We start from the raw sequence: 27,795 nt of genomic DNA, 5'->3' as shown, positions 1-27,795 counted from the left end.
TTTTCTTCCCCCGCTCTGGTTTGTTTTTGCAGATTTGTTTCCAGTTGTGTTGGAGTCGTTGTAATATCCTGGGATTTAGAAAAGTGCAATACTTCAGCGGAGGGAAGTCGAGGAATTTCACAACTGGGTCACTTTCCAGGAATAGAGTGGAGAGTGTGGTTTCCAACTTATTAGATGTTTCAAATTCTGCCAAACTGCAGCACGAGGAGAACATGGACAAACAAGGAAGGAATGAAAATGGAAAAATCGGAGGAGAGTCATTGAAAAGCTACTGAATTCTATTAATACATTTAGTTGTGTTGGTGTAATTGTTTTGAGCCTCAGGAAAAAGTCTGAGGTGTCGAGTAAAGAAGTGAACAAGAAACAAGCAGACGCTCAGAGTTTGACGTTAAATATCATTTATTGCCGATGATCCACACGTTTCACTCACACCGTCTCAGCTCCGGCAGGTTCAGAGCTGAATGAGTTTCATGTCTGGACGAGTCGGTCCTGTCAGTCTTGATTTCTCTCGCTCTCCCTTTTTCACGCACACACGTTGAAACATGAGCTCATTGGTTTATTAAATCACTCGCACTGTCAGTCAATCATCGCTGCGGACTCAAAAACGTGATAATCCCAGCCACAAGTAGTCAGTCGAACAAAGTGGAGGCCGGGGGGGGCGGAAATAAACTGATGCAGAAATGTACATTACAGCAAAGTACAGCTTCCTGTGAACATGAATCCAAACATGTTGATAAAAAAAAACATCTCACGGCTGGTACATGAAAATAAAATCAACCTGACGTGACTCGAGCTCAGTGAGTCGCTTTGGGTCGTGCTGGATTTGCATAAAAATGTTGTTTTGAGGTGCTGTGGGGGGGGGGGTTACTTCAACTTCAACAATCAGAGGCGTCTAACAGGGAGATTCAAAGAGGAGCAAAGTGCGAGGAGTTAATTTTGAGAAGCAGCTGTTTGGATAGAATCTGTCACGTTTGGGTTTTATTTAGCAAAGAGGCAATTTTGAGCAGTTTCAAGACTTGAATGGACAAAATTCTGTAATATCAATACTTTATTTCTGATTATTTTCTTCTTCTGTTGTTGCAAGAAAATTAATTATATATTTTTTTAAATATTAATTGATTTCTTACTCTATCAAAATATAATAAATAAAGAGTTAGGATCAAATTTAATCAATTATTACACATTTTTTAATGATTTGCTCCTGAATGTGCTAATTGTTTTTTTACTTGTTGGAAGGACTAATACGTGAAACTACTTTTAAACTCGGAGGGACGAGGTCGGGGAGAGAACGTCTTGCATGTTGGTGCAGAGGTGGATTAAAGGGCGATCCAGGAATTATTGTTCACTTTCTTTATGTTTTATGACAAATCATAATTCAGATGATCAGACGACTTGCTTTTTTCTTTTATATATTTATTCTATAAAAGCTAAACAATCAAGTTTCGGACTGTTGGTGGCTGGTTATCCAAAATTTCACAAATTAAAACCACCGATTTTTTTTTATTTCTCTTTTTGAACGGATCCTTTAAAAGAAAACTTTTAAAATAGGCGTTAAGGTTTTACGAATCTTCTCCTCCCACTTTGCTGCTCTACTGCCGCCCCTCCCCTGTTGAACACACACAGACACACACACACACAGTAATCAGATATGACCTCTTTAAACGTGGTCCCACTGCAGTAGTGGGATCCACAGAGAGGTGTGGACGACCTGAGCTGCTTTCAGCACCACGGCACTAATCTGGTCCAGGTTTCAGACCTGGGCCGACACTTCAACTCTGCATCGCTTCAATCAGACGGGGGTCCTCGCCGGTCTCGATGCAGCAGGAAACATTAAAGCTTACAGCAGGGCCCGACCACACTGGCGTACACAGAAGCACTCAACCGAATGAATAAATGTCAAACATCAAATCAAAGCAATAAATACTAAGCACACAGTGCTGAAACTTAAAACGTTACATCTCACTTCCTGTCTGTCTTTTGACTTTCCTATGTTTCTCCTCTCACATGGTCACGTACAGTTCCTCCTTCCTTTTTAAAAAAACAATTCCTTCACAAATGTCCTGAACGCACCTCATCTGTCACGGTGTCTCTCTCTCTCTCTCACTTGCTCGACCATCTCGCAACTCGAAAAAAAAACGCAGAGCACACACACACACATGCTACAGTACAAATCAGTAGGTATCCGTCAGCTCGTTTAGCTACGCACGATCAAATCAAAAAACTAACGTAAAACCACAGTGACAAGACACACACACAGAATCTCAGCTATACATCAGTAGGGACCCCCCCTGCTGTGGGGTCATTTGGTGTCCAGCATCGTGATTGGTTGATCGACAGTGGAGCGGTCATCCCCACTGGCTAACGAGGGTTCTAAGAAGATCCGCTTGAATCCCTGCAGGGTCTTGTTTGGCCAAGATGAAACCTCACACCTGAGGAGAGAGCGACAGATCAAGATTTAATTATTCTGTCACATGGAATTTAACAGTTTAACTTTTTTGGAATATGCTCGTTAGCTTTCTAGTCAAGAATTAGATGAGATTATTAAGTCTGTGTGTGAAAATACGAAGCTGGAACAAACAACTGGGTAAAAACAAATGACTTACTGCTTTAGTTGTTCCTCCAATGATTTTAACCTGCTAGAGAAAGAAAGTTGTGTTAGAAACAAGTAAAACAACTGAAACAAGTGCTTCAGGATTCTGACAGAAACTAAAAATAAGATTCAGACCAGTTCTTACATAGAAACTTCAAATAAAATGGTACTAACTCCGGTGGAAAAACTATGATGTAGATGATCTATCAGGGTTTCTTATGCAGGCTGAACCCTGGCCTCCTGTCTGGCTGGGGGTCCGAGGGTTAGTACAGCAGGTTAGTATTCTAATGAGTTTTTACACTGAGCCGGGCAACAGACCAGGAAGCAGTTTGACCACCTTGTCTCTGCAGGTGGTCCTCTCGTAAAGAGGAGGGGCTCCATAAAGCAGCGGGTAATGAGACGGCGTGTTAATGAAGCTTGCTGCGGAAACGACGAGAGCACCTGGAGAACGAGTGGCGCTGGGTGGACAGTGTGCACGTGGGCGCGCACGGACACAGACAAACAGGGCAGGAAAGGTCGGGCGTTAAAAGCAGTACTTGGGATGTTTCGCCTGAAATTATCCAGAGGTTCCGTGTGTGTGTGAGAACGTAAACGTCAGAGTCAGTTGCTGTTAGTGTGACTCACGATGAGTTTCTCCAGCCAGCTCCATGGTAAGAACTCAGGAGAATGTCCGGGGGAGCCCTGCTGTGTCTTTATGTGGAAAAGGGAAACTCTGGAAAACATCCAGACTCACTTGTTTCCAGAGTTCACGTCCCCAAGATGAGAAAAACTTTGGACACCTCAAGGAGATTTGAGAATATTCCTGTACTTTCACTCAAGTTACTTTCCACTACAGGCTTTTAGTTTACTCAGGAGTGTTTTTACTACTTTTACTCAAGTGAAGGATCTGAATACTTTTAACAGATTAACCCCATTTGCTCTCGCTGCTGGACATATGATCAAGAAAGCACCGCAGAGAGAGAAAAGTTCAAGTGTGCCCTCGAGAGCCGAGAGGAAACATCAACTCAGCTGATGTGTGGACGAGCGGATTAACTTCCTCTGAGCCCTCGGGGGGGAAACTTACTCTTGCTCTGTGACGGTAAACTCAACATTTTGTTATTTTAAATTTCCTTGAGAAAAAGAGCTTTTTGAATGTGTAAACTTGGGCCACAGAGAATAAAGATATTTCAATATCTTATGCATTCAGTATTTAATTAATTATTAAAGAACGTAATTATCAGATGTATTAATAAAGAAAACAATTATGAATCTTTAATCGTGGATTAATACGACGTTGCCTGAGGTTTTCTGTGGTTTAATTACTTAACAAAAATTTAAACAGTTTAATGAAACATTACAAAGAATAACCACGGTTCAATCTAAAATTGTAAAATTTGATTTAGACTCTTACGACGAGGGCAGAGTTGATTATTTTACGTCAGCTGCACAAGTTTCAAACAAATTTGCATTTAATCCCATTATGCAGACATTATGCAGGCTGCCTGGTTTGAGCAGTCAGAGATCCGGCCTCAGATGTGTGGACAGACTTATTAACTGAAGAAATTTGGCCAAACTCTTCACTGTCATGAGATCCCACTTCTGTACTTTCTTGTGTGATCAGGATTTTCCATGAAAAACCGTCGGAGACATGGCCGTGGGAAACAGATTACAAATTGTTTTGGGATTTTAAAAAAACTCCCCAATTCTTCACACATTTTAAGCGAAAACTTGCAGAAAAATCCTATATTTTTGACTTCTAATTTTCATGTGTTCAATATGTTTTTTCATCGTTTGCTTTGCATTATTAAGGTCAAAATCTAAAAGACGCCGATTATTAGCATCTGGCTCTGTTGTTATTGTTAATTCAGCAATTTGAAAATGGAGAAAATCTTCGTGGAGCTTCGGTGCAACGGTCAAACTTTATATTCATCATTAGTGTGTCTGCTTTACGTGGCAAGTTAGAAAAGACGTTAATGAGAAAAGCTAATGAGCCGCTGCTCGAAGAGATAAATGTACCTCTGTCCTTCCCGTTCAGCAACCGCTCCTCTTCCTCCCGACCATCATCTAGTCAGAGTAAAAAGTCAACATGTGAATGTGCGTCGAAACAAAATGATTTTAGCAACTTGTCCATTATCAAACCAGAGAATTCTCATCTTTTATAAAAAATTACAGTCATTCAGAAGCTACAGAAATGAGTGAAGAACATCTGCAGGAGACTGAGGGAGTGTGTGTTTGTGTTGTTTGTGTTGTTTGTACCCGAGTGCAGCTCTTTGACCAGGGAGGACACAGTGTTGGTGATGGAGTCAGCTGCCACCAGAAGGTCGTTTCTCAGGTTCCTTCTGGAGCCTGAAGTAGACACACGCAGAGAAAACAACAACTATCATTATCTAGTGTTGAACACCACAGAACAAACTTCAGATTTACACTATATGTATGTGTTTTTACAGCTGTAGGCCTCTAACCCTGGAAGTCACGCTTGTTAACTGCATTTCCAGTGTGAAATCTTTCTAAATTGCTGACATTCACGCCAACTTTGGCTAACGCTGCTCTACCAGAAATAACTTCTCCTTTGCTGCTCTAAAAACAGACACTAGCCAGCGGCGGAGTAATGCAACTTACTGGTGAAACTAATCTACTTCAAAGACGTGGTAACAGATTCAAGTACTTGCCAATGCGCGACTCAGAATTTTTAAGCAGTACCAGAACATCTCTTACACTAACCCTGTGTTAAGTTAGGACTTAAAATATTAAACTGTCTTACTGTTAAACAAAAACAAAATCATAACAAACCACAACCCAGCGACGACTTCAAATGGAAACAACACCTCCCAGTTTACAATGAAGCACACGCACGACTACAAACGCAGTTTTTCAGCTGGTAAAACTTGTCACAGCAGGAATGTACACACACTCACTTATAGAAGCTTTCTCCAAAATCCCTCTCACCTTGAGCGAAGGCCTCTTGTACGTCTCCACCCACCCCGGCGAGGGAGTCCTGGGGAGGGTACATGTGAGCCTGTGGAGACGCGGCACCTACAGAGCGAACGGTTGATGGACTCGGCCGGGAAGGAGAAGCGTGAGAAGAGCCAGCGGCCTGCGCCTAAGAGACGGATTCAAGAGGGTTGTTAGGACCTGGAGGCGTCTGTAATACTTGTCTTTTCTCACAACTGACAACTGAGATCTCCAGAAAAGATTCGTCTGACTTCAATAAGAGGCCGTTAACAATCCAAAATATCAAGGTTGCAATTAAGGAAATGAATTTGCCCGCACGGCTTGAAATGTTTTTCTTATTTTGAGTTAAAAAAAGGCTAAAGCTCAACATAACAGGGAGAAACTTACTGCCTGTCGCTGCTCCTCATCCTACAGGGGCCACAACATGGGCAGTTGTAAACAAACAGGGAGGAAACGGATGGAAAAGAGGAGGTCAGACACAGTCAGAGGCAGAAACAGAGGTAAAATGAGACAAAAAAGGAGGAAGTAGCAGAGAGGAAGTGAAGCTTGTTACTGCAGCAACAGAGAAAAGAGACGAGGCCCTCTAGTGAGAGGCAGGACACCGGGCTGAAGGCGATAGTCAGTGTGTGTCTGTGTGTGTGTGAGTGTGTGAGTCACCTTGAGCAGCTTCATCAGTCCCTCCAGCTGCACCATCAGCTCCCTCCTGCTCTCTTGTAGAGACGACATCCTCTGCTCCAGCTCGTCTTTCCTCTGTCTTCAGCACAAACAAACACACACACACACAAACAGCTTGCGTCAGGGGGAAACAGGAAATACAAAATAACCCAAGCACCAAGACTCTCTGGAGCTAGAAGCTGTAGTAAGACGAAAATAACGAGGATACGGAATTTCCAAAAACTGACAAATAACCAACAAGGACAAGACAAGGGCTCGGAGATTAGCCTTTCGGTTTTCTTACAGAATAAAACTCAGTATCTGTGCCAATGCTCTGGATTTCAATCAAGCCCTACATCAGTCCCCCAAATATGCCTGATTTCTTTATCAAGATTCATGAATTATTCTCTGGGAAAACAGCGAAAATGACAAAAGTATCTAAGTTTTCAGGAAAATCGAAGTTTCAAGCCGAGGAGTGTGGTTTCTCAGTATATATTAAATATTACAATCAAATAATTTAGTAGAAACAACACAGTATATTGTGATCTGCTCAAATTTATGCCACTTTGAGTAGAAATTAAAAATTTGCAAGTCTGGCACCCCCATGTGGTATAGAAAAATATACCATGACACAGTGACCTCATTCTAAAATAAAAAATCATCTGAAAGACGTTAGCATCTCATAAAAACAAATATATCATTATAATAATAATACAGTGAAGTTACAGTGAACAACCATCGTGGATAAACAGCCTGTAACTGCTTCAGATTAAACCCGCTCACTTCCAGCTCCACCTCGTCCTCCCTTGACTTTTGTTTTCCACACTAAGCCTAAACATGTTGGTGGTGATTTTTTTTTACATTAGCTTTTCAAAAGGTCGACCATCTGCCATCTGCCATCTGCCATAAAGCCCCCCCCCCGTGCCGCAGAGCAACACGGCCGAGTTCCCTCCGAACCCAACGCTGCGGTTCTCGATGCAGTGGAACGCAGCAGCAGCACGGGGGCTGGGGATCTCTGGACCTTTTGAACATGTTGCTGTACGTTTGTGTTCGGCAGGTTTCGGTGTAAACTCCTGATCCTCCTGATCCTCCTGATGCGGAGCCTGTGTTTACCTGAGCAGGCGAAGCTCGGCCAGCAGCGTGGGGTTGGTGCTGCCCCTCTCCGGGCTGAGCTGGCAGGCGGCGTCGTGCTCTGTGCGGAGATGTTTGATCTCTGCCAAGATCTCTCTAGGAAATTCAGAAGATAAACAGAGTGTTCAGCTCCGGCTGGGATCGTGTGGGAAGTCCGGGCTAAATAACAGGTTTTTATTCTTTTTGGAAGGAAAAATTAAGTTGAGACAAACCGAATCTGAAAAGCGGTGGAACACACAGAGTAAGACAAACTGTGTGTTGACCCGTTTCTACCTGTTTTTACTCTCCAGCTGAGCGATGAGCTCCCTCTTCTGCTTGTTCACGTCAAAGTTGATGCTCCGGTTCGGTATCACCTGAAACACACACGCACACACAAATAACTTACTTATTGGAACAATGACTGTGGGTTGATCATTGATCATTTAACGACCACAAGACTTCATTACTGTGTGTGTGTGTCCTGAGTTGTGTGCACGTGTAACATACGAGAACCTGATTGAAGATTTGCATATAATGGTGTAGGAAACAAATGAGGTGTTGTTGACTCACTCCTGAACCGTCAGACTCCGCCAGGCGGGAGGTGTAGCGGGCGATCAGCTTGTGCTCCTCATCTTGTCTGCTGGGACTGTCCACACTACTGACACACACAACACACACACACACAAACACAACACAACACATAGTGGAGGAACGTCAGCATCATACGACTAATGATCATCAGAAGTGTTAGATTAAAAAGGCCGGCATGGCAGCTGATGATACAGGTACATTACACATGGACTCTTTTCCATTATTTTAAAATCTTTGATTTTGTCTTGAGTGGTCAAATGTCCCCTGTGAGCCACTGTAGGTGTTACTTGGCAACTGTCTCCTGCACATTCTGGTGTCTGATCAAACAAACATGTGAACAGCCTGTAGCAGGTGACAATGCCCCCCCCCTCTGCTCCTCTCTCTCACCGTGGGCTGCTCTGGAGACGATTCACGTACGCGGCGATCAGAGCGTGTTCCTCGTTCATGCGCTGAGCCGCTGCCAAACTGGACGGCAGACATAAAAAAAAAAACCAGACAGAAAATAACCGGTGAGCATGAAAGACTGTGATTATCAACCAATTTACCCAATTTGCAGGAATCACAACAGCTTTGTTTCACCCTGACGGATAAAATGCTAATTCACATTTTTGACATTATCGTATAATTCTAATATCGTGTCATGTTTCGTTTAATCTCTACATTAAAATGTCCTTTTGAATTTGAAGGCCGGTGCTTTTTAAACACCAGCAGTGAACGAGCTGCTGCAAAAGACTCAAATTTTCATTAAATCCAATCAAAAACATTTAATTGGCAGTTGATGTAAAGTTATTGCAGAGGAGACTGTGATTTGCACGTAACAAAGGAATAAAGCAAGTTGTTAAAAACCCATTTCATGATGACTCTGACACATTATGGCCTGGTAGGAACCGGTATTTTATCTAATCTATCGAGTCTTTACCGTTTGGTGGACCCTGGTGACGACGAGGACAGCAACATGGCCTCATTGGCGTTTCCAATAGGTCGAGAGGGGCTGCACAAACACAAACACACAATGAGTGAAGTCCATATCATCAACCGTACAAATATAAAGTGATAACAACGACATTTAACCGTTCAAACACAAAAGGCCTTCAGATAAAAGACACGCACATTCTCACCCTCACATTCTCACACACGCTGCGTCTGCTTTTCTGTGCATTCATGCACTAGTGAATCGTTCTAGTCTGAGCAAACACACACAGGCCAAAGATCGCCGGAGGGAGAGAGCGAGAGAGAGAAAGAAAGAGAAAGACAGTGAGCACGAACAGAAACGACAGAAAGTCTGATAAACCTTGTGTAAAGTTCGACAGAGCTTTGCTGTCAGCATACTCACAGCAGTGCTAAGTGCAGCCTCTGTGCTCTGCCCTGAATACGAGTCTAGTCAGAGCTTGCAGGTCTGTAATGACCCAGTCTGTCGGCGCTTGTTGGAAAATCAAACAGTGGGAATCCAGCGAAAAGGGGCGGGGCCGCCGCCGCCGCAGCGGGCCGGGCCGAAGAGGCGTGACTTTGGTTTTATTCATGTTATCATAACTTTCTGTGCACGTGTAACTTGGTGACGGCCACAGAAGCAAGAGTCGGTGAAATGCTTCTGCAACGCGGTGGTTAATGTTTCACCTTCTGTGATGAAAGTGACAGAAATAGGGACAATAGGACCTATAATTATTTATTCCCATCGTATTTTTTGTTAGTTTAGATACAAAATATAATTTTTCTACTTAACCTGACGTGTTCTTATCATTTTTGCCTTTTTGACATTGTCATAAGAGGTTGAGATGATGTAATGTGAGTGAATCTGAGTCAATTATCATTTAGACGAGTAAATGTTGCTGAACTTGACTAATGTTATTCACCAATTCTATTTAAGCAATTAACACTATAGAAGAAAACTGTGTTGTATTGATTTGATGATGGAATATATTTATATCTTGTAAATGTGCCGTTTCTTTTCCAAGAGGAATAAACTGTAGTTATTTGTCTTGCATGTGTAACATACCCTCAGTCCTGGTGTGCGTCATGAACGATGTGTGTTACAGTGTGTATAAGTGTGTGTTAGTGCTGCGAGGTCTTACACGATGTTGGAGAGGTTCAGCGTCCTCTCAGGTTCCTCTGGATAAATTGGGTGGGGGGGATCTCTGGACGATACGCAGCCCAGAGTCCTGCTCAGGGCTCGACCAAGCTTCGTCGCTGGGGACTTCTACAAACACACAAACACGCACACAGAGAGAGACACACACGTCAGGTCAACGTTCATAGACCGTGTGACTGAAGCAGCGTTAACTGCATTAACAGCAGGACTGAACTCTGTGGTTGGAACAGTTAATCTTGAAGGATGAAAGTCTGAACTCGTGTTATCAGTTTGTTGTTTATCTCAGAGGTTACAGGCAATTCACAGCATCTGTTGCACGCTCACACATCCGGGGGAGGAATCCCCCGTTCACTGCAGGAGTCTTTTACATTTCTATCGTTTATTTGCATTGTTTCTCTAGAGAAGATTATTAAGACATATTTTAAGTTTCCTGCTGAATATTGGAGATAAAAAGTATTTTTAACTGATCTGTGTTCACTTGGTGCACGACTTTAAACTAAGAGCTGTGCAGCACCGAAGGTCGACAGGTAAACTGAGAGTAAACTTAATCCTGAAACTGAATCCTGTGGGAGATGATGTGCAAAGTCTGCGGAGGATTATTAGGAGAGATTTACTTTGACGGGCAGGAGCAGCGGTGCTGAGGAGATTAATTCCTGAAACATTAATAAGACAAATGATGCCAAGTCGGAGGGATGAATAATTCAAACGACTAGGTTTCCATCTATTTATACATCATTTCTATACTGAAAACATTCTCTCCCTCAGCCTCGAGCAGCTGTCTATTAAGTATTATAAAGATTTGACATATTTCATTTCCAATCAGTCTTTTGGATTTAACAAATCACAACAGCAGTAACCAGGAACATTTACTCAAGTACAAATCTCAGGCAACTGAGGTAACTGTACTTTCCTTTTATGTCACTTTATACTTTTCAGAGGAAAATATTATATCTTTTACTGCACCTCATTTGATTGGCAGCTTTAGTTACTAGTTACTTAAAAACTTTGACACACACACACACAGACAGAGATGGTGCCCCCTGGTGTGATGAATGAGTAATCGCACGGTGACTCACCCAGGACGAGTGCTCCTTCATCTGATGCTGGCTGGTGTGTGAGCCGCTGATGTTGCCGCGCCAGAAGCAGTTCTGACAGAGCTGGTAACCGCGGCAACGGAGGCAGCGGTAGCGGAAGCCCGTCATGCCGTTGCCACGACAGAAGGAGCACGACACAGGATGATAGACTGAGAGAGAGAGAGAGAGGGAGTTGAAGAGTTTAGATCTTGATCTCAAAGTAAATATACTGCTGTACTGGTAATACAAATATTCAAATATTTTGTATATATACACGTGTGTGTGTACCGTGCTCCACGTTGGCCAGGCGGTGCATGAGAGGCAGCCAAACGAGACATTGAGGAGGGTTGGTAACAATGTCCAGGAACATGTTGAGCATCACCCTCTTCTACACAACAACAAATACAAGAGACAATAACAAGAATAAACACAGCAGTGAATAGAAAATACAGCAGGGAAAGAAAAACAATGTTTAATATAAACTTTCAGATGAATCAGTAGCTCGAGAGACGAAGGTGTTTGACCAAACCTGTTGTGGGAAACACGAGCGCGCTAATGTGTGCGTGTAGCCAAAGGACGGTGCTTCATGTACAACGGTGGGCAGCTTCAGAGCTTCCTTCAGAAACCCATCAAATTTGGACAGAACCATCACACCACCGGAGTCAGATATCTGAGAAAACACATCTACACACACACACACACACACACACACACACACACAGACACACACACACACAGTTAGAGAGCTGTTACATTAACCTACTTTCATTCTCCTGAGATGTAACCTCACTATGACCGTAAGCTCTACAACTCTTAAAGTTAATATTTTATGTCACGGTGATCTGCCCTCAAGTCGAGTCTCTTTAATGTGGCGCAGTGAAGCCGTTTATGTTCCCTGTAACGTGAGTAATATGCGAATCAACCTGAGAAAACAGCAGCACTGACGTACCTTCTCCACAAGGTGGCACATTTCTAACATGGATACATCAACAACAAGTACATCACATGCTGAAAGAACTCACAGCGGAGTTTATCCACCAGTTTCCCTCCACACAGCATCGCCAGCATCGCCTTCACCGACAGCACCGTCAGTCGGCTTTCTGGTTCACTGGGAAAACACACAAACACACATTTGATTGAGATACACCACCTTGATTTTCACATAAAACCCAGTGTGAGGTCTACAGCAGTTCTCAGGTAGTCTTGCACTTTTTTATTGTTAATAACAACGTGAATATCTGAGCGGGGGTTCTCCAAATTAAGCTAATTGTTTTCTTTTGTCTGTGTTGTAAAATGTATGAATAAAGCGAACAGGGAGTTGATGTAGCCTGTGTTGTTGCTGCTGCCATGGATACGAGCACCAGTAGTAATTATGCAGATGAAATATTATATTCTAAATGCCACAGCTCTGTCCTCCTGCTTATTTAAAAAAAAACACATTTATGTCTTTTTTATCTAACAGATCCTTAATCAGTCCTTAAATCTCCAAACAGACTTAGATTCTTAGAGATTTGATCTTTCAGAAGAGCTCAGGTCAGTCAACAGTAAAATCCCAGCGCTGTGTAAGAAGATGTGAATAATTAATGAAGGTGTCTGAGAGTTTGAAGAGTGCTGCTGCCTTGTTGTGCACATCTGCAGCCGTTGTCTTCACTGTCCAGATGCAGCTCGGAGTTTATTAGATCAGCTTTACTGCTCAGCTCATGCTTCTTACATTAACGCGTCAGGCTGGTTCGGTCCAGAATAGATTTAAAGACAATTTGAAACAGATGCATCATGGGACATTTACACTGGGATTACTCTGCATTGTCGTTACCTGTCCACGGCAGCCAGTAAGAACTCCACGAACAGGGCGGTGCTCTCTTGCGGGTTGATGGTGTGCGTGGTGGGCAGGCGCTTGCTGAGCTGGTTGAACAGGGACGACACCAGGTTCTCCAGTCTGGTCACGGAGATGCCGGCGTTCAGCTCGACGGCGTTCAGACCAGCGTCCCGCACCGCCTCGATCACGTTGTATATGTCGATCAGATGCACTGGAATGAGAGGAGGGAAGTCAGTGAAACCTGCACACACGCCGATGTGTTTTCTTATACTGGTCGTAATTTCCGTATCTGCATCATTCCACATGTTTTAATAGAAATCTTTTTTCCTCCATCTGACATTGGTCACACAGTCACGTCCCTTTAACAGCCAACATGTTCCTTGACAGCAGCTTTGACTCACGGTTGCATCTCTTCTGTATAAACCGGAGCTTGCAGGACGTTCGATATGTAGAAAGACAAATGCCGTCAAGGTTCTGCTCCCCTGGGACGAGAAGAAGAAGAAGAGGACGTTTTGAAAAATCTTTAAAAGTCATTCATCCTCACACAAAGTTTATTGTGTGGAACAAAGTGCAACAAAACATGCAACATGTAAACAAAACCTTTTATTTTATATATATTATGGTTAAACAAAAAAATATCAAGCCTCAACTACATTTCTTGACATCTTAGGAATTATTGTCAACATCTCACAATATATCAGTAACTGCCAGTCCCCAATAACCATAAAGATAATCACTTAGCAATCAGGCTTTAATAGATACAGGATATTTATTATTGGTAAATCTTTTGACTCATGATCTTCTCATCAATCTCTATCTCCTTTCTTCGGAGTGAATATCAATAAAGTGATATTTACAGAAACGCATTAAAACGTTTCCCAGGAAAAGAGACTAAAAGGTAGTTTTTAATCCTGTGAACAGAATGAGCTGCACAGACCTCCCGCAGGCTCAGTTCATTAAGGTTCAGCGGTCACTCACCGAGCTCCACGAAGATCTGCCGTCCCTCCGCTGCTGCCGTCACCGGACCCCCCCTCCCTCTGTCTCCTGGACCCCCCTCCTCCATCACCATCCTGCAACAGCGAAACAAACCACGAGGACTCTTAGTGTCAGAGTGAAGGAAATCTAAACATCAGGAGACCGTTTCAATGTTTTTGACGGAGGTGGAAAAAAATGTCTCGTAAATAACTGATGCAATAAACAGTGTAATCCTGCAACCACCAGTCTCAGGAACAGTTTGGTTTGTTGCAGTTGATATTAGTGTGTGGATATATATATAAATATGTGTTTACAGCAACGTCAAGAAAGGTCCATCCTGCTCCCCCCCCCCCACTGACAGAACATAAATTGTCCATTTTGCTTTAATAGAGGATCACAGGTGATGTTAAAATACCTAATTTATTAGTTAAATACGACAATAAGTGTGTAATAGATGATTTAATTTGCGCTGAATCAATTTGTGATAGAAAAATAATCAGTCATCTCTATGTTACTGTAACTATTTGATAATCAATTAATCATTAGCAATATTTTCAAGCATTTATGTGGCTGCCTATCTTAGAAATTTAAATATCTTTGGAGTTGATTGGACTAAACAAGCATTTCAATGTCATGACCTTGAGCTTTAGGAAACTTCGATGGGCATTTTCTTTACTTTATAGAAGAAAAACAATAATCGATTACTAATGTAAAAGACCATTAAATACAAATTTGAATGTCTGATGTGTTACAGCCATAGACAGTGAAGAAGCAAATGTGGTGAACTAAGACATCAAAGTGCAACAGGAATTCTTCAAGTGTTAAATGTGATTTGTTCCAATATTTCAAGAAGCAGCTTTAAAACCCAAGATAAATCCTTTCGACCTAAAATGGGAAATACAATGAGTGTGTATTTTTACACACTGGTTTACTGTGTGCATACCGACACACCCATGTAAACATCATGGGACCGGGTCTGTGAGAGAGGACGAGTGGAGCGCTTGGTAAATAAACACATTAATGAGAGCAGCTGATGTAATCTGATCTGCAGGCTGGCATTTAGAGGACGACAGAGAGAGAGAGAGAGAGAGAGAGAGAGAGAGAGAGAGAGAGAGAGAGAGAGAGAGAGAGAGAGAGAGAGAGAGAGAGAGAGAGAGAGAGAGAGAGGTGGGGCGGTGAAAGAAAAGAATAAGAAAAAAAGTTAGCTGTCAACCCCAACGCCGTCAGGTGACACGGAAAAGACCAGAGGATACCGGTCGCCATGGCAACGGTTATACTACACCACGAAACTGAAAGACACGCACACAAATATTTGCATTCCTTGTACAAATGTGGTGACAGGCCAACCCCCAACACACACACAACAGACACGCACGTATAGACACACACACACACACACACATATAGACACACACACGCGCACAAATTCCAGAGAGGATTTAAAAGCTTCCCAGGAGACTTCATGCTTCACCCAGACAAAAGGACTCTTCTTTTCAGTCACTTTCACACACTCAAAAATGCACACACACACACACACACACACACACACACACACACACACACACACACACACACACACACACACACACACACAGCTGTTTCTTTCCTCTTTCTTACTCCCTGACACACACACACACTCTCGAAGCTGCTGCCGTCAAGTGCAAGTATAAGTGTAACTTCGGTGATGTGTCCCTGAGAAAGACACAACTATAGTCTCACACTAGACAACTGTGCACGGAGGACGTGTCATGGTCTCATGTTCCTGAGAGTCACCTGGAGCTTCTTCATCTGAGGAATCCTGGAGAATAAATTACTGAACTTGAACTGAACCCTGATGGGAGTTAATTTCTCGCACTGCCACCACAACAAATAGTGGTTTGATCCTCAGCTCCTCCACTTCCTGTCCGGTAGCGTCACTTTAACCTCACGTGAACCAAATAAGGACATGTGGCCATTTCCGAGAGTCTCACTTACTCATCAGTTACAACTCTGGACTCCCGTGATGAGTAAATTGTTATTTCCAGCCTGGCCTTGGTGATAACTACACCCTGTCTGTCTGTCTCTCGGTCTGTCTGTCTGCATATAGCTGACACGGAGGAACATTTGCTGTGTGAGGTTTGCTTCTTATTTTAACTTTCGAAGCTTTAAGCCATCGTAGATATAATTAACCTTCCCGCAATTACCCCCCCAACTGTGTCAGAGGGCTCGGAACAGCCCCACGGACGGTTTTTAACCCCCCCCTGGTCAAGGCGCCGAGAAGTGGCGCTTGGAAATTCTTTAGATAGCAACGTTACAACACCTGAAGCTACCAGACTGAACATCAGGCGACGCTACAACTGAGCATTTTGTTCAAGAAGTTGCTGCGTCTGTTTGCGATGTGCGTCATGATGACATGAAACGTTTGATGCTCTATTCTCTCGTGAGAGGACAAAGTCAAATCAGCTTTGTATCATTTTCTACTTGGTACTTTGAGTTCCGTTACAGAAATGAAAGTACAGGGAACAGAAAGAGGGAGCGAGAGAGAAGGGGAACAGACGTGGCTGACACATGAATGCGTGTTGCTTTTCTGTGATTGTGTGGGTGGCGCTGCACACGGCCGTTGCACCATGGTGTTTTACTGTGGCCGACATTTGCTGAGCTTTACGGAAACAAACATGCCAACAACACACGCTGCTCTGAGCGCGCACACACACACACACACACACACACACACACAGAGACACACGAACACACACTATGAGCCATAGGAAACGCTGTCTCTGTAATGCTTAATTTTAAAGAATGAACAGTGTCATTGTGTGTGTGTGTGTGTGTGTGTGTGTGTGTGTGTGTGTGTGTGTGTGTGTGTGTGTGTGTGTGTGTGTGTGTGTGTGTGTGTGTGCGGTCACCTCTCTGTGTCAGGGGGTCACACAGGACAGAGGAGCTTCAATACAGGACGTCTAGCAGAGAGACACACAGGGAGGAGAGAAAAGTCTTTTCAGTCTTCAAACAATAACGTCAAAGGCTCTTTAGAGACAGCAGAGGACACACTGATAAAGACACACACTAAACACAACCAGTGGGACACACATTCCACAACTACATCTTCACACTGGATAGAAAAATGTATATTATATTATTGTTTAATTCCAATCTGGTTGGTTTTGTAATATGCAGTTTCTGATGCCGATTGTAAATCATCTTTAAAAGAATTTACTTTAATGCTTTTACATTATTATCTTCTGTTGCAGTATAAAGCAGCGTAAAGTACACTTTATAAACATGTACTGCACTTTACATGACAGGATATTACATAGAAGACATACATTTAAAAAGATACAGAAGCATTAAACTTCACAAACACAAAAGCACAGGCACGGAGCTTTGAGAGAAGCAAATAGTGCAAATTAGATTGAGTTGTTACATAACCACCACATCTGTTGACATACGTCTCATAAGAATATAATGTTCCTGTTCTACATCCTGTTACCAACCTCAAATGCCACATGTGATCTTAATAACAACTGTCAACTCTCAAAAACACCAGTGTCACGCCTGTTGACGGAGGAGAGACAGAATCCTGTCCCGAGTATCAATCACTGACAAGTATTTAAAGTTGTCAGATTCTTCGTCTTATGGAACATCTTCAAACATCTGGTTTTGTCTGAGCAAGTGTCCAAAGGTCCAAAGATGTTCAGTTTAATATCAGAAATAAAAGATTAAAGATCAAATCCTCACATTTAAAAAAAGCTAGAAACAGCAAATATTTGACATTTTTGCCAAAGAAAATGAATTTGAATACAAAGACGATTTGCCGATGGATTAATCAACAAATCATTAAAGCTCCATAAACTTGGTCCCGAACTAAAGTAGTGTGAGCTGTCATTTATACATCCTGCACACACACACACACACACACACACACACACACACACACACACACACACACACACACACACACACACACACACACACACACACACACACACACACACACACACACACACACACACACACAGACTCAAGTTATCACGATGACTTAATTACAAATATTATTGTCAGTCTCAAAAACATTTAATTTCTCACTCTTTTTAATAGAGGGTGTGCATGTAGGGACAGTGCATGTAAAAGGGGGGGTAGTATCAGTGCAGGCCACCCAACTACTGCACCTGTGCATAAACACATTCACACAGAGACACACACACACACACACACACACACACACACACACACACACACACACACACACACACACACACACACACACACACACACACACACACACACACACACACACACACACACACACACACACGCGCGCAAACCACACACACAGACACACACACTCTAAAGAAACTCCTCAGAACAGTGGTTAAAGTTATGCAGCCCCAACACCTGAGCAGGGAAAATGGTCCTGAAAGCAAACACACACACACAATCTACTGTCCCACAAACATCACACACACTCACTCTCTCTCACACACACACTCACCTGTTCATAGAAGTCACTCACTCTCAGTCTGAATCATGCACTGCAGGTGTGAATTCGTAGCCAAAATTCAACAACAGAAAATTACCTCCGCGTTCGTTCTGTGGGGGTGAATCCACGAACTAAACGTTCACGAGTGACGAAGACGAAGACGAAGACGAACAGGAAGAAGAAGAAGACGACACTGATAAAGGGAAGAGCTTCAGGCAGGCGAGCTGGTACTAAAGAAGGGTTAGAGAGTGTTTACCCCCCCGCACGCACCATGCATGCCACATGACCACATCACCACTTCCAGCTGCTCTGTGTTCTCAAAATCGGCCCTGACAGGACCCGACCAGTGTGTGTGTGTGTGTGTGTGTGTGTGTGTGTGTGTGTGTGTGTGTGTGTGTGTGTGTGTGTGTTTATATGACATATTTACAGTCGACAACTTTAGACACTGTCGTTGCTGGAATACCTACGAGCTCCATTTATCCTCAAAACGACCTCGATTACTGTAACACACACAAAGCAAACCCACAAAGCTCTGCAGACAATTTGAGAAATTTGGATGTTTGTGCACATTGTGGAGCCGAGTGACGAACTGGTGGTTTGGCCTCGAGGGTCCTGAAACATTTCAGACATAGTGGAGACCAAGTGAAGTGAAATGTGGTGTTTAGCAAAAAGCTGGAAAGTTTTAGGAGGAATCTATAACTTGATTTATTCCAATATGCTGCTGCAGCCGTGGACAAATATCTATTTGATAAGTCGCAGCATGTGTAGTTTGATATTTTTGATATTAATTATAACATTTAACATCACTCTGGACACAAGATGATGGTCTAGATGTTGCACCTTGAGGAGAATGAAGTTGGAAGAAAAGCAAGGTTTTTGTATTTGATAGCATTAAAAAAAAAAAAGGTTGAATTTCAAGCCTGAAATACCAAACTAAAAACGTAATGTCTTTACCACCTGCACGTTTGTTGGTTGAGCCTCATTAAAAACCTCACCGCCATTAAAAAACGTAGAAAATCAAGTTCGACACCAGCTTCTTTACCACAGAGCAACACCTGCGATTCTAACACCTACAAGCAGGTTGAACCAAAAGCAGCAACACCCCCCCCCCCCGCCTCTCCGATCTCTCTGCCTCCCGACCTCTGAACCCTGAGCTGCCATAGAGACGGCCCGGCTGACCCTGCATGACTCCAGGGGTGTCACCATGCAGGTAAAAACAGAAGCAACTCATATCTGGTTTCAACTTTTTTTAAAGATGGACAGCTAGCATGCCACAGGGGGTGTCTGGAGGACTGGTCAGGAAGCTATAGGTTTCTCTGGAGGTAGTGGCGGTACTGGTGGAGAAATATGTGCAAGCCCGAGCTCCTGGTCCCATTCTCAGACCCAGTAATGTTTTTACGACTGTTGTGAAACTAACTTTAACTTTACAGGGTTGTAAAATCATCCTGTGCCGTCTTATTATGTCTGTGATACGCCGTCACACTCCTGGACCTGCTTTTCAAACCCGTCCTTCCTGGATCGTATTTCATAGTCTCACCGATACCTGAAGGGACACGTCCCCACAAACAGTCTCTTGCTTTGTTTTACAACATCAAAGTTTTCCTTCTGAGTACCTGATGCAGCAGAAACCTATCACAAACTTAATGAGACTCATTATCAGATTCATCTCCAGTTATAATTACATTTACGCTTAAATCTGTGACTGCAAGCAAGTAAAGTTTAGGATTTTATCTTCGACTGGTAATCTGGCTTTTCCGATGGTGAGGGTTCCATCTCCAGTGATGCGGTGGTCATGCTGGTTGCAGAGGAAGAATGAAAGGAGATAGAGACAGTACAGGTGGAGAAGGAGATAAAGATGTGAAGACGTGAAGAAGAATCTAGGAGGTACCAAGACTCCAGAAGGAAGCGGAGAGTCAGACGCTACGATGCTAAGCGACAGGAAGAGAGTGAAAGAGAACAACAAGTTTGATAATATGACCTTGAGTCATCGAGCTGGATCGATGACGACAAGGCCCACAGAGTTATCAGTGTCCTTGGTCCAAAACAAGGTCTTACTCAAACAAAGCTTGACGACATAACTGGGGAATCTGTGCTGGGAGACAACCAGCCCAGTCATTACGCTGCAACGCCACAAGCCGTCTGAGAATTAACCTCAGTAAACGAGGGGAGAGCTCCCAGGGTCGCCACAAGTGTCGGAGGCGACATGCAACTGCTCTCAGACGCAAAAAATAAAGCAACTCTTAAATTACACTATAATTTAATTCCCGAGAAATTATATAAACTAGAGGCGGGATAGGAATGGGCTGCTTCTAATTATAGGTTTCGCCCCCTCACAGCTATTATCTCCTCACCCGTAGTGGAGACAGCAACACACAATTCAGCACTACTGTAAATCAGCGTCGTCTCAAAACACTTCCATATGGAGACGCTGAGATGAAAGGGCATGAAGAAGCTGGGTGGTGATTAGAAGCCGCTGCAGGTAACGTATACAGGTGAAACACGAGGGCTAGCGGTTTCTATACCTGGTAATCACAAGCCAGGGAGAAGTGGGACGAATACTTCTTCATTCCTCTGTTACTTAGTCTCGTTCAAGATGTAAACAAATCACCCAGCGCTCGGGTTTAAGTGCACGAGATGCAGCGACAAGGGGAAAAAGTTGCGGCCTCCGGGGGGACAGCTCATCGGTTTCAGTAATCTCGCACTTTTTCCTGTCATTCCTCTCTTTTCTCAGCTTCCTCCACAGGGAGCGACAATTTGGAAAAGTCTGAAAACTGCCTGAATACACAATAAAAAAAAAAAAACCTGACTCAGTGTGGTTTTGCTGAAGTAGTTGAATTTTCACACTGTCACAACTTCTACTTAGAAAGGTGCTCGGTTGATTAACCACCGACTGTATAAAGATAGACGACGTGACAGCTCCCCAAAATCTCCCCCTGGAGGCTGACTGCGGTACAACCCGGCCTCCTCCATGTTAGTAGATGGGAAATAGACCAAATTCAAAAGTCACTACACGTCAAATACTTGTTTCTCAAAGATGTTTTCTGTCGTTTGAGGTAGTTCTCATCACGTTGATGTTTGTTTAAGTGTTCATTAGTTGGTTTGATGCTAAAACACAAGTTGAAACCTCATGATTGACAGCTGAGACAGCTGAGACTCTCATTGGTCGAGTATCACTGCACAGATAGTGATTGGATGGCAGCTTTCTTATCTGGGATATTTTGGCTTCATTTCTAGACAGTGGGAGGAAGTAGAGACACGTCGTCCATCTTCATTTACTTTGAATTTCAATTGGAATACATACATCGATGTAGTACTATTGATAGTAGTAACAGAATTGAATTTAAGGGCTCAACTTTTAGGCAGAAGTTCAATCACCAGGACATACTGGTTGGCAGTATTAGCTCATAACAGATATCTCAGTATGTATACATCAGTAATACATGACTTTTCTCTAATTATACTGATGCGTTGGTGACTAGACAGAAAAATAACATGTATTCTCTTATTCTACTTGCATATATCGCAGCCCTGGGTATCTACAGTTTGTACAATCAGGTGTTTCATGAGTTTTATGTGGACAAAAGGCCGAGTTCACCCTGATTCACCATCTGACTGTATCTGCTCCAACACATTTCAGAGGGTTGGGTTTCGCAGCCACACACAAATGCTCGGGCCGTCTCCGCTAACACCTTTTTGGCAGGTTGTGGTGTGAGAAGTCATTTCAGTTGACCCCCACAGGTCAGATGACACGATTCATTAAAAGAGAGACTGGCCGGTGATTCCGTGAAGTGAAATAAAGATTTATTAAACCTTTTTCATTTCACCAAAAAGGTCAAAAGGTCATTATCCCAGCATTCTCCCCACAGCGGTTTCCATTCAGCTTGTTGCGTTGTAATTGTACCTACACGTACACTGAGACTGTAGTGATTGCAAAAAAGTTTATATATTTATGTTTGGGGGAAACGTAAAATCGCCATATTTTTGAATGGAGCATGGTTCCTCTCGTAGAAGGAAACAGTTTTGATTTGAAAAGTGGGCTCGATTTACGACTGACCACCGGGAGGGACGACAACACGTTAGATATTTTTAATTATAACATTCTAACGGTACTTTCTGGACTCTTTAAGTTTCCATTCAGCTTGTTGTGTACACGCACGTGCGATTCAAACCTGATGAAATCCTCAACATGCCATAAGCCGAATTCCACATTTGACTGTAGAGATTGTAAAAAATTTGACATTGATGCTGAATGTGATTTGTAAGTTTGAGGAATACGCGTTGCAAAGTAAAATCTGCATATTTCTGAATGGAGCATGGGGGAGAACAGCAATAATTTTGATTTATGACTGAAAACTTTTAGGGACAACAACACACTGCACGTTTTGCTGAAGTATGAAAATTCAAACAGTCTTTTCTGGTTTGAGTTTATTATTTAATGAACTCTCCTGAACGCGTCTGGTTCTGCTTCTCGTGGCTCTGCCTCCTTCTGGGAAGCTGTGTGACATCTGAGCGGCCATGTTGCAGAAAAAAAAGTTTAACTCCCTGTTCACCTTGTTCCCCTCGAGCCAACGTGCACGTGAACCCCGCTCAAACTTCTCCGCGTTCCTCTTCACATTGAAACCCGACATTTAAAGCGGTTAAACCTCAAGCCACCATCTTTAATTCCGCGTTGAATCCACGTTGAAACGGGCGCAGCTCTGGGCTCTACTCACCGGGACTGTTTTCCGCAGGTATTCAAACTCGAACATCAACACGGGAGCGCGTGTCACCGACTTTTCCCTCCTCCCGGCTCCGTGGCTCACGACTGTCCTCCGTCCCCCCCCCTCCTCCTCCTCCTCCCGGGTCCCGTTATCTATTCCCGCGGGGGAACCATGTGTGTCTGCCCCGGTGCCCGCCGCCTCGCCTCGGTCCTCTGAGCCGGGTTCTGCTGCTGTGATGACGGGAACTATTTTTGAAACGAGTCGCTCTGCCTCCTTGGTCCGTCCCCCTCCTCACCCCCCCTTCCTCCTCCTCCTCCTCCTCTTCCTCATCCCCCTCCGGTGTACGCTGCTCACACAAAACCAACTCATCACTGGTTTCACTTCTAACAGTAGTTGGTTTCCCTGGGCTGCTTGAATTTAACTTTTTTATTTATCTTTATTTTATCTTTATTTATTATTGGTTTATTGCACCATGGAGGTATCAGGAGAAAACAAGGCCCTGGGCACAGATGTGGAAAAGGCCCCCCAGCATTCAGGCGCCGGACACCCCAACAGAAAGAGACGAAGTTACATCTAGAGATGATGCTGCTGTTTTGGTTCCTGTATCTTTGAATCCTAACTTCACTGAGTCTCTTATAAGCCTTTTTTATTTTTGGCATCTTTGAGTTTGTTTCGAGTGTCTTTGTTGTCGTTTTGCATCCTTGTAGTTGTCATTTTGAGTCTGTAGTTTGTTATGTTGAGTCTTTGTTGTTGTTTTGTGTATCTTGATTGTTGTTTTGCATCCTTGTAGTTGTCGTTTTGACTCTGTTGATTGTTATAGTTGAGTCTTTGCTGTTGTTTTGTGTCTCTTGATTGTTGTTTTGCATCCTGTGGTTGTCTTTGAGTCTGTTGATTGTTATGTTGAGTCTTTGCTGTTGTTTTGTGTCTCTTGATTGTTGTTTTGCATCCTTGTAGTTGTCATTTTGAGTCTGTTGATTGTTATGTTGAGTCTTTGTTGTTGTTTTGTGTCTCTTGATTGTTGTTTTGCATCCTTGTAGTTGTCGTTTTGAGTCTGTTGATTGTTAAGTTGAGTCTTTGCTGTTGTTTTGTGTCTCTTGATTGTTGTTTTACACCCGTGTAGTTGTCGTTTTGAGTCTGTTGATTGTTATGTTGAGTCTTTGCTGTTGTTTTGTGTCTCTTGATTGTTGTTTTGCATCCTTGTAGTTGTCGTTTTGAGTATTTCTTCGTAAAAAGTATTATATTTTCCTCTGTAACATAGTGAAGTACAGAATTTTCAATATATTCAAACAAAACTCTGTGTGACTCAAATAAATATACTCACATGACCTCACTACTGATTTCAGTGTCTGTTGGTAACAATAATGTAACTCACAGTTTTAAGTAAGGTCGGATGTAACCTCGCTTCCACAGTGTGACTCTTCCTCTGCTTCTGTTTCTCTTCCTCTCTGCATCGTGTTTGACAAACCTTCATTCTGCAGAGGTTGTGAAATTCACCAGCAGCGTGTGATAAAACACCACACGCTCCGCTGTTTGCACTGTTTTAGGCTGATTCCAATGACAATGAAACATTTAGAGCTATTTGATTAGTTGATTGAAGTTTAAAAGTGAGGCTTTTATGCCAATGAATCATTAATCATCTCAGTGATACATAGACTTAAGTAGTGGATGAAGAACTGCAGTATTTAAGGATATACAAAATACTGTAGACTACACGTCCTGCAGTCATTATTTACTTAAGAGACTGCGGTGGAGTAAAAAAGTACAATATTACCCACAAGTCCTCTCGTGCTTCAGAAAGAGCCAGTTGTGCAACCCAGTGTATGAGTGTTAACTCAGTACACAACAGAAAGACATAGAAAACGTAGCAACCAAAGAACACAAACATGTAAATGTACTTCCCCATGTCATGTAAATCTGGAACCTGCAAAATAAAAAAAGAGGGAAGTCCCGGTCAGCGTCACGTTTGAGCCGCAGGGTCGATGCTCAAGATGACGCAAACACAGCAGATAAAAGCACGGCTGAGGTAAATCTGTGCAGAGGCGATCTGGTTGTAACGCAGCAGAGACCAGATCATACGTTTATCTGAGGTTTAACGTGGAAGCTGTGTGAGGATGTTGTGTCTTCAGCTCGTTGCCATCTGTGTTTTCCTGCAGGTAAGTTAACATTCAGAATGATGTATGAAATTTTAATTTGAAGAGCTGTAAAATGTCTTGAAATAGAGAAAATAAAACCATATCAGATTATGTTTTTATGATTTAATATTGATGTTTACTATCTCAGAGCAAAGGCAAATTGGGATTCATCTGGTGCAATTGTATTATTGAAAGGTTTTTAAACTAGAATACATCAAATTGAAGCAAAGGAAATACAGAAATAAATAAGATTGTCGTTAAATCTAAGTATCTCCATTTACATTTAAAATTTCCGCTTGCAGATACCAGGATGTTTCCCATCATGCCTCATCGTTGGCTCTGTAGCAAACTGCGCCTTCCAGAACCTCGTTTCGGTTCCTGCTCTCCCTCCTCACATCACCCACCTGTTCCTGGAGATGAACCGCATCGGTGAGATTAACTCCACCTCCCTGTCCGGCCTCGAGCGGCTGCAGGAGCTGGACCTGGGAAAACAGGGCGTGCAGCTTGTGATCAGAAACGACGCCTTCAGCAGACAGAGTCGCCTGAAGAAGCTGCGGATCGACTCCAACGCCGACCTTCGACTGGAGCCCGGGGCCTTCGTGGGACTGTCCAGTTTGCAGAAGCTCCACCTGGGTTACTGCTCGCTCAATGAGTCCATACTGAAGGGAAAGGTTCTGCAGCCGCTGTCCTCTTTGGAGACTCTCGACCTCTTTGGAAACCGCATACAGAGACTCCAGCCGGCCGCGTTCTTCGCCAACATGAGTCACTTGAAAGAGGTGAATCTCAAACTGAACACAATCGATAGAATGTGTGAATCAGATCTGGGGGGTTTCCAGGGGAAGCACTTCAAGGTCCTCAACTTGGACTCTGTTCGCCTTAAAGCGATGTTGACTGGCGGATTTGACTGGCAGGGATGTGGCAACCCTTTCAGGGGAATGTCCTTCCAGACACTCGACCTGTCCCACAACGGGTTCAGCGTGAACATGTCGAAACAGTTCTTCAGAGCCATAGAGGGGACGAAGATCTCCCACCTCAAGCTGTCGGGACACATGGGTAAAGGCTTTTCATTCAATAACCTCCCCGATCCGGACCGCAGCACGTTCGCCGGCCTGAGGAACAGCTCGGTCCTCACTGTGGATCTGTCTAAAAACTGGATATTTGCTCTGCAGCGGGGGGTTTTCAGTCCACTGAGGGACGTGGTAAATATTGACCTTTCCCAAAACAGAGTGAATCGGATCGACAGAAATGCCTTCGAAGGTCTTCAGGGTCATTTAGCTTCACTCAACTTGTCGCACAACCTGCTCGGGGAACTCTACTCTTACACTTTTGCTTCTCTGACGAACCTGCGAGTGTTGGACTTGTCTTACAATCACATCGGTGCGCTGGGTTACACTGCGTTCCGTGGACTTCCCAAGCTGGTAGTGTTGGATCTGACAGGGAACGCCCTGCGGGACTTGGGTTTCCCTGCAGCTTTACCACGTTTAGTTCGTCTCCTGTTGAGTGACAATCTGTTGACCCACTCATCAATGAGGAGTGTCGCAAGTTTTGCCAGTAATGTCGTGCATTTGGACATTAAGAACAATAGAATCACAGACTTAGCGAATGTTTACACCTTCTTGACTCGGCTGAAACGCCTGCAACATCTCTCCTATGGAGGAAACTCAATCAGGTGGTGTGTGCCCAGTGCCCAGGTTGGTCCCAATGAACTCCAGTTCCTGGATCTTCACAGGAGCTCCCTGCAGTCAGTCTGGGCTCAGGGCAATTGTCTGAATCTCTTTGACAAACTCGGAAAAGTGTTGGTTCTCTACTTGAACTCTAATGCTCTGCAGGCCCTTCCTCAAGGCATCTTCAAGGGTCTCACCTCAGTGGTCCAGATGGACCTGTCGTCCAACTCCTTGACGTATCTCCACCCGGACGTGTTACCCAGAAGTCTGGCAGTGCTCGACCTTTCCAACAACTTCATAGCCTCCCCCGACCCCGACGCTTTCCGCTCCCTCAGCTTCCTCGACCTGAAAACGAACCGATTCCACTGCGACGCCGACCTGAGGGGTTTTCTGACGTGGCTGAACCAGACCAACGTGACCTTCGTGAGTCCTGTTCGGGAGCTCAGGTGTGAGTTTCCCTCTCGGCTCTATAAAGTTCCTCTGTTGAATTACACTGCTCAAGTCACACAGCAGGAAAAGCGGTGGGAGGTCAGGAAATGGAATGTCAGCAAAGAAGTCGTCCAGTAGTATAAATGCATGGTAATTAATGTTGGTATAAGTAGTGCAGTCATGTAGTTTCCACTGTTAGATCCAACGTCAAAGTGTCAGGAATGTGTGGAAATTGTAATATGAGTAAAACCTTTCAAGAAAATGGAATAAAAACATTTCTTTATTTAAAGAGGTCTCTGATATGCTTCATAAACAAATTAATATGCTTCTTTTAAACTATTGTATGATGTCGTATATCAAATTAAGTTTTTTCTTGCCTCATTATCTCAATGGAAAAACAAATGAGGAAGTGCTTATATAATAAAGGGAAACAGAAAAGGTACGTTATATACATATATAGACATAAATAAAGACATGTTCTGTTCAATAAAGTATTTTTCTCTTTTTGCAGTCCTAGCAGATATACTATATTTCCCTCTAGAGTCAGAGGCAGCTGTCTTCTCCCCCTCTCGCAGCAGAGGGCGC

General features: G+C 43.4%; 2 protein-coding genes across 7 annotated transcripts; one reads left to right on the top strand and one right to left on the bottom strand.

The window, feature by feature from the left end:
• Positions 1 to 381: 381 nt before the first annotated feature.
• LOC118099062 (dystrobrevin beta) lies at positions 382 to 23,192 on the bottom strand. 6 transcript variants are annotated; one of them, XM_035143323.2, is made up of 22 exons: positions 22,998 to 23,192; positions 16,715 to 16,765; positions 13,830 to 13,921; positions 13,253 to 13,333; positions 12,849 to 13,062; positions 12,058 to 12,143; positions 11,565 to 11,719; positions 11,324 to 11,423; positions 11,039 to 11,205; positions 9,946 to 10,070; positions 8,796 to 8,867; positions 8,264 to 8,341; positions 7,856 to 7,943; positions 7,580 to 7,659; positions 7,289 to 7,402; positions 6,179 to 6,275; positions 5,909 to 5,929; positions 5,516 to 5,669; positions 4,826 to 4,915; positions 4,586 to 4,633; positions 2,604 to 2,636; positions 382 to 2,429 (listed from the first exon to the last, which is right to left on the bottom strand). In XM_035143323.2, exons 3-21 carry the CDS (start codon positions 13,918 to 13,920, stop codon positions 2,629 to 2,631), a joined length of 1,869 nt encoding a protein of 622 aa, XP_034999214.1. In that variant the 5' UTR covers position 13,921; positions 16,715 to 16,765; positions 22,998 to 23,192; the 3' UTR covers positions 382 to 2,429; positions 2,604 to 2,628. The 6 variants fall into 6 exon arrangements, with proteins under 6 accessions (XP_034999214.1, XP_034999213.1, XP_034999212.1 ...); XM_035143322.2 differs by lacking the exon at positions 22,998 to 23,192 and adding an exon at positions 18,298 to 18,546; XM_035143321.2 differs by lacking the exon at positions 22,998 to 23,192 and adding an exon at positions 18,383 to 18,546.
• A 686-nt stretch (positions 23,193 to 23,878) lies between these two features.
• LOC118099099 (toll-like receptor 5) lies at positions 23,879 to 27,499 on the top strand. Its single transcript, XM_035143375.2, has 2 exons — positions 23,879 to 25,138; positions 25,420 to 27,499. Exons 1-2 carry the CDS (start codon positions 25,097 to 25,099, stop codon positions 27,346 to 27,348), a joined length of 1,971 nt encoding a protein of 656 aa, XP_034999266.1. The 5' UTR covers positions 23,879 to 25,096; the 3' UTR covers positions 27,349 to 27,499.
• The last annotated feature ends 296 nt before the right edge of the window (positions 27,500 to 27,795 follow it).

The sequence above is a fragment of the Hippoglossus stenolepis genome, chromosome 20, assembly GCF_022539355.2.
Source record: "Hippoglossus stenolepis isolate QCI-W04-F060 chromosome 20, HSTE1.2, whole genome shotgun sequence".
Taxonomy (NCBI): domain Eukaryota; kingdom Metazoa; phylum Chordata; class Actinopteri; order Pleuronectiformes; family Pleuronectidae; genus Hippoglossus; species Hippoglossus stenolepis.
Note: the sequence above shows the minus strand (reverse complement) of the source record. Positions and strands in the feature narration are given on the sequence as shown.

Excerpts from the sequence above, each read along its gene's own strand:
- LOC118099099 (XM_035143375.2), top strand. The coding sequence starts at position 25,097 with ATGTTGTGTCTTCAGCTCGTTGCCATCTGTGTTTTCCTGCAG. Across the intron at positions 25,139-25,419 it reads CCATCTGTGTTTTCCTGCAG|ATACCAGGATGTTTCCCATC; the intron begins GTAAGTTAACAT and ends TTCCGCTTGCAG.
- LOC118099062 (XM_035143323.2), bottom strand. The coding sequence starts at position 13,920 with ATGGTGATGGAGGAGGGGGGTCCAGGAGACAGAGGGAGGGGGGGTCCG. Across the intron at positions 7,660-7,855 it reads CGGAGTCTGACGGTTCAGGA|GTGATACCGAACCGGAGCAT; the intron begins GTGAGTCAACAA and ends TGTGTGTTTCAG. Across the intron at positions 6,276-7,288 it reads GCCGAGCTTCGCCTGCTCAG|ACAGAGGAAAGACGAGCTGG; the intron begins GTAAACACAGGC and ends TTTGTGCTGAAG.